At 36.2% G+C, this 11,358-nt stretch overlaps 4 protein-coding genes and 2 long non-coding RNA genes across 6 annotated transcripts; 5 read left to right on the top strand and 1 right to left on the bottom strand.

The window, feature by feature from the left end:
* Positions 1-57: 57 nt before the first annotated feature.
* LOC109583332 (uncharacterized) lies at positions 58-699 on the top strand. Its single transcript, XR_002185473.1, has 3 exons — positions 58-227; positions 508-601; positions 652-699. It is a non-coding gene; the product is annotated as an uncharacterized LOC109583332 (long non-coding RNA).
* On the top strand, positions 699-3,806 carry LOC109583321 (uncharacterized). The gene is made up of 9 exons (XM_019998614.1): positions 699-716; positions 799-965; positions 1,166-1,337; positions 1,430-1,477; positions 1,531-1,574; positions 1,662-1,764; positions 2,441-3,409; positions 3,466-3,526; positions 3,573-3,806. The coding sequence occupies exons 1-9, from the start codon at positions 699-701 to the stop codon at positions 3,671-3,673; spliced, it is 1,683 nt and encodes a 560-aa protein (XP_019854173.1). The 3' UTR covers positions 3,674-3,806.
* A 121-nt stretch (positions 3,807-3,927) lies between these two features.
* LOC109583341 (extracellular metalloprotease-like) lies at positions 3,928-5,194 on the bottom strand. The gene has a single exon (XM_019998640.1). It carries the CDS (start codon positions 5,176-5,178, stop codon positions 4,102-4,104), a length of 1,077 nt encoding a protein of 358 aa, XP_019854199.1. The 5' UTR covers positions 5,179-5,194; the 3' UTR covers positions 3,928-4,101.
* A 375-nt stretch (positions 5,195-5,569) lies between these two features.
* On the top strand, positions 5,570-6,363 carry LOC100641770 (uncharacterized). The gene is made up of 3 exons (XM_003387885.2): positions 5,570-6,010; positions 6,062-6,128; positions 6,186-6,363. The coding sequence occupies exons 1-3, from the start codon at positions 5,642-5,644 to the stop codon at positions 6,311-6,313; spliced, it is 564 nt and encodes a 187-aa protein (XP_003387933.2). The 5' UTR covers positions 5,570-5,641; the 3' UTR covers positions 6,314-6,363.
* A 359-nt stretch (positions 6,364-6,722) lies between these two features.
* LOC109583327 (uncharacterized) lies at positions 6,723-7,391 on the top strand. Its single transcript, XR_002185468.1, has 3 exons — positions 6,723-6,885; positions 7,014-7,047; positions 7,236-7,391. It is a non-coding gene; the product is annotated as an uncharacterized LOC109583327 (long non-coding RNA).
* Positions 7,392-8,251: 860 nt separating this feature from the next.
* Positions 8,252-9,356, top strand: LOC109583320 (uncharacterized). Its single transcript, XM_019998613.1, has 6 exons — positions 8,252-8,435; positions 8,496-8,545; positions 8,592-8,755; positions 8,808-8,907; positions 8,952-9,047; positions 9,096-9,356. Exons 1-6 carry the CDS (start codon positions 8,429-8,431, stop codon positions 9,354-9,356), a joined length of 678 nt encoding a protein of 225 aa, XP_019854172.1. The 5' UTR covers positions 8,252-8,428.
* The last annotated feature ends 2,002 nt before the right edge of the window (positions 9,357-11,358 follow it).

Here is an 11,358-nt window from a genome sequence, read left to right as displayed (position 1 = left end):
TGTTCATTATATTTAATCATTTATTTATTTATTTATCATTAGGTTTGATCAGTATAATGTCATTATTACTCCTGTCTCTGCTATCTCTCATTCATTTCCATGGGATAAAGTATCATTACTGATTGAATATGAATCAAATATTCTTAACATAACTCCTCCTCCTCATTCTCCTTCTTCCTTCACTCATATTGTATTACACTGTGTATTGGACAGTAATACCTCATCAGGTTAGTACATGTACATGTATGTAGTTAATTCCAGTTATAATACATGTACATCTATTATTATCCAATGGTTTGGTGGATATTACGCAGTCAGTTGTAGTATTTTTATAGTTATGCAGCTAACAGAATACTTGGTTACTTTATTTGTAAAAATTATTAAAAAGTTAACGGACCTTAATATACCCACACACTGCAAAAACATTAAACATAAAGGCATAAAGGTTGATAATATATTTGGATTTCTAGTACGCCAAATAATAACTGTCTTCTTAATGTTCTACAGTTGATGAAACTGTTTCTACTGGAGTATCTTATACTCTGATTGGTTCTGAGACCATAGCTCAATGTCCTGAAATTTTAACATCACTAGAAACAAAGTGAGAGAAGGAGGAGTCTATATAATATTATTAATAAAGTTACTTTTTAGATATAATTTTCAAATAATAGTCAGGGACTATCATTCCCTTAATGTCGATGCAAAGAAAAAGGCAAGCATGCTAATTTTGCGGTGTGAATCAAAAATTTTATAGCTTACCCATTACAATTCTGTACTATTACCTGTGTATTTTTATAGTATGTTTATGCTGATCTGTTACTTGACTCCACTACTGGTGTGCTAATACACTCATTGAAGCTTCTGTCATCTGACAGTGGTTTAAGATTATTAATAAGTACATTAACTTCATTATCAATACAACTCAACAACTGTTGGCTAATACTGACATCCACTGATGAGAAATGGTATTTCAAATATTATTTAATTTTATGAATATTAGTAATAATTTTTTCTACATGTACTGTCAATTTTTAGTTGTGTGTAGATTTGTACTAATTTTAGCAAGAGAATTCATTGTAAATGATTAGTATAGAATGATGCATAAATTAAGAAAGAAAAATGGTAAAATTATAAATTTTTTTTCTCTTTCATTTCTTCTACCCAGTTATCATTTCAGTGGTAATATACCAGCTAACATTGCTAAGCTACAGGCATCACTATTAATACACCGTAAGCTGCACACTGGCTACAGTGTTAAGGTATTGTATGCATTCAGCTATGATGATGTGGGGAAACTAGTGAAGGATCTTATTGAACTGAGACTGAGTGAAGCACCAGTAAGTGATGTACATGTACAGTACAATAAAGGGATACAAAATGCTGTAAATGTGGAATATATTAATGTGACTTTAATTTTCATTCATTATAGTTGGAATGGAATGAAAGTAGAGAATGGCTAAAAGAGGATTTCACACAAGTACAGTCTGTCCTTTATTTTATTATAAACATTATTTATTTATTTTCTGCTAGCAAGAGTTATTCCTTATCTCATTCCCTTGTATAAACAGCTATAGGTAAGATTGCTATATTAGTATTATTAGCTTTATTATTATTTTAATCAAACAATGATATTATCATTATTTTTATTTTTTTTTTATTAGTGCACAGCTGATGTTAAGAGGAAAGTGTCTAAAGGATTTATTGATAATGTCACTGGAGGAATTGCAGGCTAACTTCCCTACACTACCAGTTAGATCATTAGAGGTGCTTTATACACTAGAAATGAGATGAAGTCTGCATGTACTGTATAAGAGGCCATTGTATTGAAAAAACAGAAATTGTTACTTAAAATGGCTGTAACTTAAAAAGTCTTAGTCGGAATCAGCTCAAACTTGCTACATAGCTTAAGGACATTAATATGTATTAGAAAATGTAATAAAAATTAGGGGTCATTTTTGGGCCATTTTTTGAAAAAAACCATGGGCTATAGTACAGGGATTTTTCAGATTTTGGCCGATTTCTAAAAATGGTCGTAACTTAAAAAATTAAAGTCAGAATCAGCTCAAACTTGCTACACAGCATAAGGACATCAATATGTATCAGAAAATGTAATAAAAATTGGGGGTAATTTTTAGCCATTTTTTAGAAAAAAACCATGGGCTATAGTACAGGGATTTTTTCAGATTTTGGCTGATTTCTAAAAATGGTCGTAACTTGAAAAATTAAAGTCGGAATCAGCTCAAACTTGCTACACAGCATAAGTGCATCAATATGTATTAGAAAATGTAATAAAAATTGGGGGTGATTTTTAAGCCATTTTTCAAAAAAAACCATGGGCTATAGTACAGGGATTTTGTTAGAAATAGGCCCATTTTTTAATCCATAACTTTAGCCAGAATTATTTCACAACTTTAATGATTATTTTTAAATAAATTTTTAGATGTTTTACAAGATCTGTAATCTTGAGTCTAGTGTCTATTGTGACTTCAGTAACGAAGAACAGAATGTTCCTCAAACACTCTCACCATCACCTCACTCTTCACCACACCCACCGCTTAATCTTTTTGGAACCGATATTGATACCACAGACTGGAACAAATCAGAACTTGAGATGATTCATGCTAACACCTCAAAAAGACACAGATCACTTCCTCCCCCCTCTTCCTCCTCTTCTATTGCTCCTTTATCTACAAATACTACTATCATACCAACAGATCAATCAAAAGATCCATACCATCATTCATTTATAGATCTCACTGTTAATACTGGACTACCAACTAATGCAGACCTGCCAATATCATTAAGACAAGTTGACGGTGCACTTATTAATGAAACTGCTCAACTTCCTATTAATAATTCACTGCCTATGAACCTCACTGCTGATGGTAGTAATGTATTAGACCAATCTGCTATTAAGGATACTTCTCTTAGCAGTGATATAAAAGCATTGCAGTCTACCCATCATAATGAAGACAAAGAATCAGGGATTAATTCACATTTATCTTTCCCTCCTATCTCTCACTCCTCCTCTCGCTCTTTGTTACAAAGACGACCTTTTAAATCTCTTGATCTTGGCTTTGATACAAGCAATGGCTCTCATACACCACTAGTGACCAATGACAGACCAATGGTACTAGGAGGAGGTATACCAGTTGATAAAAGGATAGAGAGAAGGGATAAGAGGCTGCCTGTACTATTAGAGAGAGGTGTAAAGAGAGGCCCTTCAACACATACTGGTCTTATGTTAGATACTGCAGCTCCAGTAGACCATAGATTATCATTAGAGAGAAGAGGTCTGTCATTAGAAAAGGAGTTTTTAGTAAATAAAAGGACACAGTCAAGTGGCGGACAGTCTTTATCAAGTGAGACATTAATCCCATCACATATCAGATATGGAGTAGCTACTAGAGTAAGTTCAATTAGTACATGTACCACATAGAATTACTAAATAATTTATCATTATAGAGCTCACTGTCAAATAATGATAGTCACCAAGAACATAATCTTCATTCATCAACCTTAAACAGTAATACAATATTATTTATATTCCTTTCTTATTATATTATTTTAAGGTGTCCCTACTTTTGGTCACTCATTTGATAATACATCATTCACCCATTACTCCTCCTCTTTGTTCCCTCCATCTTTCAAGGTACGTCGAAAGGATACCTGATATCAGACTGATAGGCAAACAATAATATCATTAATGATGATTTAATTATTGACTGATTATCACTTAGTAACTAATACTTAGTAATCAATCATGCAGATATTATTGTAAATTTTAAGATGTATTTGATACAAGACATAATGTTCATTCTAAATGCAGCTACTGCTAAATACTCTAAGCATACTTCATGGCAGCATAATGTAGTTTATGCTTTTTTGGCTGTTATGAATTCCTGCTATAGTTGTTGTTATTTGTAATTTTTTGTTATTATCATAATTTTATTGAAAACAATAAGCAGTTGTGATATAGGGAACAATAAAAACGAAAATGAAAGGATTTAATAATTGACAAATTCTAAAGTCACTGCTGACTAACACACTGCACTAGTTGCACTAGCTACTATTGTTTGTTCTCTCTCTTGAGGGTTGAGTTCAGTTCCCGTTGAACCTCCTGATCCACCTCCTCATTGTCCTCACATGCCTCCTTGTCATCCTAGTAGCACGATTATGAGTTGTTAAGCTTCTGACATGGATACCATATATAACCATCCTTCCTCTACCTCTTCCTCTCCTTTGATACTGGTACAAAGCACTACCAATGGAGCACCTATTGGTATCACACTGGTGACGTAGCTGGGTTGAGCCATAACCTGAAAAACCGGAAATACGACACGAAGTCCTCCAGAGGCACTGGTTGGGTTTGTCACACTGATACCCAGCGTTGTAGGTTAAGCTCCGTCTTAAAGCTCTCCGGTTTGTATAACCGATCGGCATAAAGGAAACGGATGGGCATGCTAGTATTATGATACCAATGTCATTTCGAGGTGACTCATTCCTCGTCCATGCCCTATAGACTACAGCTCGGGTCCAGTTCAAGGCAGCTCCCTGATCAGGATTACAGTCTTTGGCCTGATGAAAGTTGAGCCTTCGGTTCCAACCGGTTCTCCTCCGATAGAGGCAGCGAGCAGCAGTTAGGACGGTCCTCCTAGCTATGAGTGTACCAGTACAACCACACTCTATCTGACCAATGGCTGTGTATGGGTATCGATTCACTGGAGAGACTTTGCGACGTTCGTCCGGTCGGAAAACTCGTCGTTTTTGGATTTGCTTGAGCATTTCACTAACAAACTCATTTCTCTCCTCATTAGGAGAGCTGGTGCTAGGGTCATACTCGTCCTCTAGTGAGGGAGCAGAGGTTGCAGGGTCGCTGTTCTCTTGCAGATTGTCACTATCTTCCAGGAATAAAGCTCTTGCTTCTTCAAGAGTCCCTTCTGTCTCAACGCCCTCTTTATCCACTGCTACCCACCGATAGTTATCATAGTCATCATCAGTTTCTGCTGCAGACTCGTCTTCCTCATACTGTAGCTCATTGTCTTCAGAGAATGTTATTTTCTGACCTTCTTCTGAGTTGAGAGGGTCTGTAGCAAGACAGAATGGGATAACAAGAAGAATAAAGAGAGAGAAATTCATTTTAAAGGACAATAAAGTCTCCTCTTTTGCTCTGCTCATGGTCTCAGTCTAGTCTGAGCCTTTTATAGTTTTACTACTGTTAAGTAGAGAATTCAATGTTTTCATAACAATCAAAATGAAAATCACTTTCACTTTGTATGTGATTCTACATCGTTTGCTGTGTGTATGTAATAGACCCTGCACACTTTCAGCATAGCAAATAATAACTATTCAGTTATGATGTGATGATGATAAAAACATTCCATTTGCTTTTGATTTCAATGTGTTGTAAATTTACTAATTCACACACAAACGCTCTCCATCATAACAGCCACGTTTTTGCACGTGGGTAGGTATTTTTGAGCATGCGCGGTGGAAGAACTAATTAATTAGTATGGTTAATCACGCCCATGCATTCTATGAATGAGCCACGCCCTTCATTTGAGCCCCACCCTTATTCTGCAGATCTTTAGCAGCTCTCATATTTGGCTCATCTCGTTCACACTTCAGTTGCTTAGGAGACATGGAGAGCTCAGCCAGTAATAGAAATAGTGCCAATATTAGCACCAGGAGCAGTAGCAGAGGGAGTTTACCCAATCACTCAAGGGCTGAAACAAGAGAAACAACATCTTCAAGTAAAAGCAGTTATACAATAGAGAGTAGCAGGGAAGACAAGATGGCTAACAAGGAATACTTATCCCTCAAAGACTCCATTAAAATGTCTTCCTTGTCTCCTGATTTCTATGAGCAGGGACCCCATAAGCCGAAAGTCTTGAATCATGTTTCTCCGATAACTGCTCCGGAGAGATTCTCTTCTCATCATCCAATGATACCCAAGCACTATGTACCTCCTTGGCAGTTGGATATGAAGAATCGATATCGCATCTTAGAGGTATCAGTTTTAGCATTGTTTTGAGATGAGTGTGTTAAGTCTGTGTTATAGAATTGTCAGAAGAGCGGTGAGGTAAAGAGCTGGGGAGGACATGTTAGTCACTTCTGGGAGAAAAGAGGTAATTATAAACAACAACAATTACAACTATTTATTGTTATTTTTCTCATAATAATAGAGAGACTGAATGTCACACTACATGATGGTCCGTATTTACATTTAACTGATGATGTCAGAAGTCCCAAGTGTCACTCAATCTCTTCTCCATTGTCAAAATACAATGCTGGACTAATTTATTATTCATAGAGTAGAGTTTAATAATGAATAAAATTAATAATTAAAAATTAATTCACTGCACGTGTGAACTATAATTTTGCGTTGCACTTTGATTGTAGAGTGATTCAGTGTCTCCAATGCTAGGGATTTTACCCTAGATCTAGGGTACTTAATGCTAATTTAGGGCCTAGGGTAGGTAATTTTTAAAAGCACAAAATCTAGGGTAATTCTGATTTTTATTATTTTAATGATATTCATAGCAATTTAATGAAATTCATCACTTCTAAACTAATGAATTTAATCAAAAATCATCATTTTTGGTTTCATAAATTGGGTGTGGTGAAAGGTGGGGGCAGAGGTTCAAGGTATTTTCTAGGGATTTTTGATGAAGGGTCTGAGGTAAATCTAGAGAAATTTGAAGAAATTGGTTCTAGGGTAATCTAGGGTAAAAATTTCTTCAGTTTAGGGTAGGTTCAACAAATCTCCCTGGAGACACTGGAGTGATTGCTGGTTACGGCCGAGATTATGGCCATTGCACTGGGACTAAAAGTGGAAATCGGTGTTGAAGCTGAGCCTCATGTGAATGATACTATTGATACAGGGTTAGTTCCGTGCTCAGCATAGATGCTGGCTATGCGAGACTAGTTTACTTCTGCGTTCAGTTGTTAAATTTAAGAAAGGGTTGGCAGGCTACTGAAAGAACTTAATGTTATTCTTTGTTTTATTTTAGAGGCATAAATTCATCATCAGCTCAGCCTACAAAGGTAAGGAATATTATACGGACCGTCTGTAATTCATATTCTATTGACAGTAAAAATAAATTTTAGTCTGGCTAGCCAGACCATTCCCCAGCCTGGCCCTACAGTCGAGACTAAATAAATTTGTAGTGGCTATTTTTACGGTCCCGTAATCTCATTGTATCTATGATTGTATACAGCTATTTTTACGGCAGGGAATATAGAAATGAAGTGACGTATAAACATGACAATCAGCATCAATAAGGCAGTAGGATCGTGGTGGCACGGTGGAGAAGGCGCTGGGTTGGATACACGGAAGGGCACGGGTTCGAATTCAGCTCAGACCATTTCTTTTTTTTATTTTTTATAATTTTGACTTTAACAAATTCATTTTTTTTATCTTTCTACTTCACTATGTTCCCTAATTATGTTAGGAGCCCTAGTTATGTTAGGAGTCCCCTACTTAGCTATTGTTTTTAGGGTTTAGGGGTTAGGGTGGCAGTTTTTTTAGAGCGTCCCCAGTCATTTTATGAGCCCCCTAGTTATGTTAGGAGTCCCCAAGGTTGGTTTAGGGTTTAGTTTTTTTATTTTAGAGTGTTTCCCAGGTTTTAAAATGAGTAAATCCATAGATAAATCATCTGCCGTAAAAATAGCCACCCACGGTCGGATTACGGCCCGTAAAAATAGCCACTGCCAAATAAATTTGGGTTCCTTATCTTATCAAGTTAATCTTGCCTGAGTGCACCAGCTGTACCTATGGTGCCATTAGTGGTGGGCGATATATTGATATTTTATCGATACAAACGATATTTTACGGTATCGATTCGTATCGGTATCGAAATTTTGAAGGAATCTGGATCGATACGTTGACCACGCCCATTTATTATGGTTAAATAATATTAATAATGAAAATTTTAATAAGTTAATGACGTATAATACACACACGTGGATACACGTGCATGAAAACATCGATGAAAACAGTCAATAATAAGGGGTGTGACTCCATAGGTGTGGTCTAAATATCGTATCAAAACTGTATCGATACTCTCGATATAAGCTGATATCGATCGGTATCGTATCGAATCCATTTTGGCCAGTATTGCCCACCACTAGGTGCCATGCATGCTATAACGCTATGAGGTCATAATTATTTCTGACTATTGTGTAGATCTACAACTGAAACTCTGTTTAGTTCCAATTTCTATTAGGATCCTCCATTATCTGATAATGATGAGTATCTTGTGTTAGAAGTTTTAAAAAATCATTCTGAGGAAGATGATGACGCACAGAAAAGTCAAGGGCTCTTTGCAAGACTTACAAGTGGCAATATGTTTTCTTCTGGAAAAAACGGTGCTTTTAAATTATCAAATATTTTGCAGGAGGAGCACAGACCATTGGACACAGAGTTATGCAAGGTAGAAATATGGGATGATAATCATGATATTAAGTAACCTGGCATCTAAATTTATTTTCAGCCTTTAGCAGGACAGCAGAATTATCACCATCCATCACTGAAAGCTGCCAAGTAGAAAGAATCCAATTATTCAAAATTTTCATCATTCTACTTTTAGTTTATATTGGATACAATTCGAAAACGTAATAATGGTATTCTTGTTCAAGAGAAATGGTTAAATGAAACTGAGTACCTCTTAAAAAATAAAGTCCTCACTATTGGTGTGTTTGGACGTCACAAAGCTGGAAAGAGCACTTTATTGAATGCACTCCTTCACCATGAGTGAGTGATACAGACAGAATTTTCTGATTAGATGTTTGATTTAATTTTCTAGAGTATTGTCAGTAGCTGACACAAATGAAACAGCATTTATTTTAAGAATTTGTCATAAGCCTAGTGACCATCATGGAAACAGCTGTTTTGAAGATACTGAAGTATATTATTGTGAATTCTTGAATTGAATTGTGCATTTGCATAGCAATTTCTATTTATGAAGGAGGAAGAGATTAAGGGTCGCCGAAGCATCCGAAAAATAATTCAAAAAACGAACTCTGATATTAGAGAAAAGGGTGCAGTGAGTATTAGCATGAGTATAATTCCTAAAATGAATTTAATTGTTTAGACAATTGATGTTCATGAAGTAACAGCACATGTGCCCTTCCTATGTCGTTGTGCCACTGATGACATCAACACTGTGCTGTTAGATACTCCTGGCTTGTCTGAATCTAACGAGTTAGGAATATCTGAAGTCTCAGAGCATCAACTGATGACCTGCTCTGTTTTTGTATTTGTAATATCATGCCAGCAATTGCAGGATTCTATTGATACTGATTCATTAAAAGCTATTGTCAAGAGGGACCCAAGTACCATCCATAAACCATAACAAGTTTCATGCATGGATGGGGAAGTGAAATCACACTAATTTCACTCCCCCATTTGATTACTCCCCCATCTGTGAATGGCCCATTTTATTGATGGGGGAGTAAAATTGCATTAATAACCAGATGTTATACCAATATTATGTATTAATTAAAGGCCTTTTCACACTGGCACAGTTTTCAAATTGCTTTGATGCCCTTTGCTGAAATAATGCAGCTGAATTATGTATCATTTTGTGTTCTTGTTGCCATTGGTTTACAACTTTACATTGATCAAAGCGCATCACTTCACATGATCAGGGATATACCATAGATCGGGAAATTTTTGTTGTTAAAATATTTTCGTGGTTGAAGTGACCCACGAAATTTTGACACACGAAATATTTTCTACAGTGAATAATTAGATTACCGAAGTTAATCTATTCTAACGTGCAGTAGTGCATGCACAGCTGGCACAAGGCTCTTCTTAAAGCCCAATGAAGGCCTGAAGCTCTCACCCAAGAGGCTCCTTGTCAGTTTCAGTGCTGTCACGAGCAACTTCCATCGAATAGCAGTCCACCATTGTCAACAGTTAGTAGCCACGTGTCCCGTTTATAACGCATCCAAAATTTTTCGAGTTAAAAAAATTTCGTGGATGGGTCAACCAACGAAAATAAAACACCTTGAAAAAATTTTACACCAATTATTTTTAACACAAAAATTTCCCGATCTATGGTAATAGACTAACATAACAGGGATCGGTTACAGACCAGAATCAATTATCAGACTGGAATCAATTATCAGACTCTGTTATTATTCATTAAATTAATGGCAGCAATCAATAGCATCTTAGCAAAATGGCTGAATGTAAATTGTTATAACTAAAAAGCCAGCCACAGGGAAAATTCAGAAACAACTTTAAACAATGTAAAAACATGTAAAGAGTCTCTTTATTGTAGTTTCATAGCAATAGAATGTAGTCTATTCTCCTGAGAGGTACGCAAAAGTCGTACCATGGCAAACTGGTTTTTTTTTGAATATTTCCTGAAGAACACTCTGGAGAAACAAGGGAAGCTGCCTAAACAATGTAATAAATAAAGTGGCAACATTTCATGACAAAAACACATTCATTGAAACAAATATTTGGGCTACAGAGGTACGCAAATGGAATTTTAGCCGTAAATTGAAGATTTAAACAATTTAAAACAAATATTAGCTTACAATAACCAATCAGAACCTTGAAGCTGCCATTATAACTTTGCAGTAGATTTTTCATAAAGCTAAATACATCTTTAAAAGAGAAAAGAGCAACTTCATACTCCAGACATTGACAGCCGCCATCTTGAAAATCATAACAGAGACTGCAAAAAGTTTTTATACACAAATGATGCGCTCACGTGATCCCATTGCCAATCCCAGTTACGTTAGTCTATTATATCCCTGACATGATTAATGCACATCAATGTGCATTACTTGTGCCAGTGTGAAAAGGCCTTAAAGCACTGTTGAGAGTAGGTTATGGGAATTATTGCACAAGGGGTGGTCGAGAGGAAAATGTAGCACGAGGCGAAGCGGGCCGAGTGCTAAATTTTCTCGAGACCGTCCCGAGTGCAATAATTCCACGTAATCTACAAATCAACAGTGCTTTGATTGGTTTGTATAAAAATTGGTTTGGTTTGGTTTTTATAGTGGTGCATGGGTGGATCAAATTTCATTTCAAAACTGCACAGGCGGCCAGGCGCAAAGTGATCAGATCTCATTTATCACTATTATTATTGTTACATGTCTAGTGTATGTAGCTGTGGCTGTGATTTGCCTCTATCAAAGCTTGTGGTTAACAGGAAAGCCCATACATATTATACTGTGCAGTACTACATATTCCAACAGTGCTACATTTTCGGGCCATGCCTCGCACATTATTGAAGTTGTAGCACTGGTGGTGCCTTTGATCCGCCCACGCACCATACTACAAAGCCTATGGTAAAATAGTAATAGTGAAAAAACACATACTATAATCTTTTGTGGCCC

This window comes from Amphimedon queenslandica, unplaced genomic scaffold, assembly GCF_000090795.2.
Source record: "Amphimedon queenslandica unplaced genomic scaffold, v1.1 AMPQUscaffold_13311, whole genome shotgun sequence".
NCBI lineage: Eukaryota > Metazoa > Porifera > Demospongiae > Haplosclerida > Niphatidae > Amphimedon > Amphimedon queenslandica.
The sequence above is the reverse complement of the archived record's forward strand: the minus strand, read 5'-3'. Positions and strand labels throughout refer to the sequence as shown.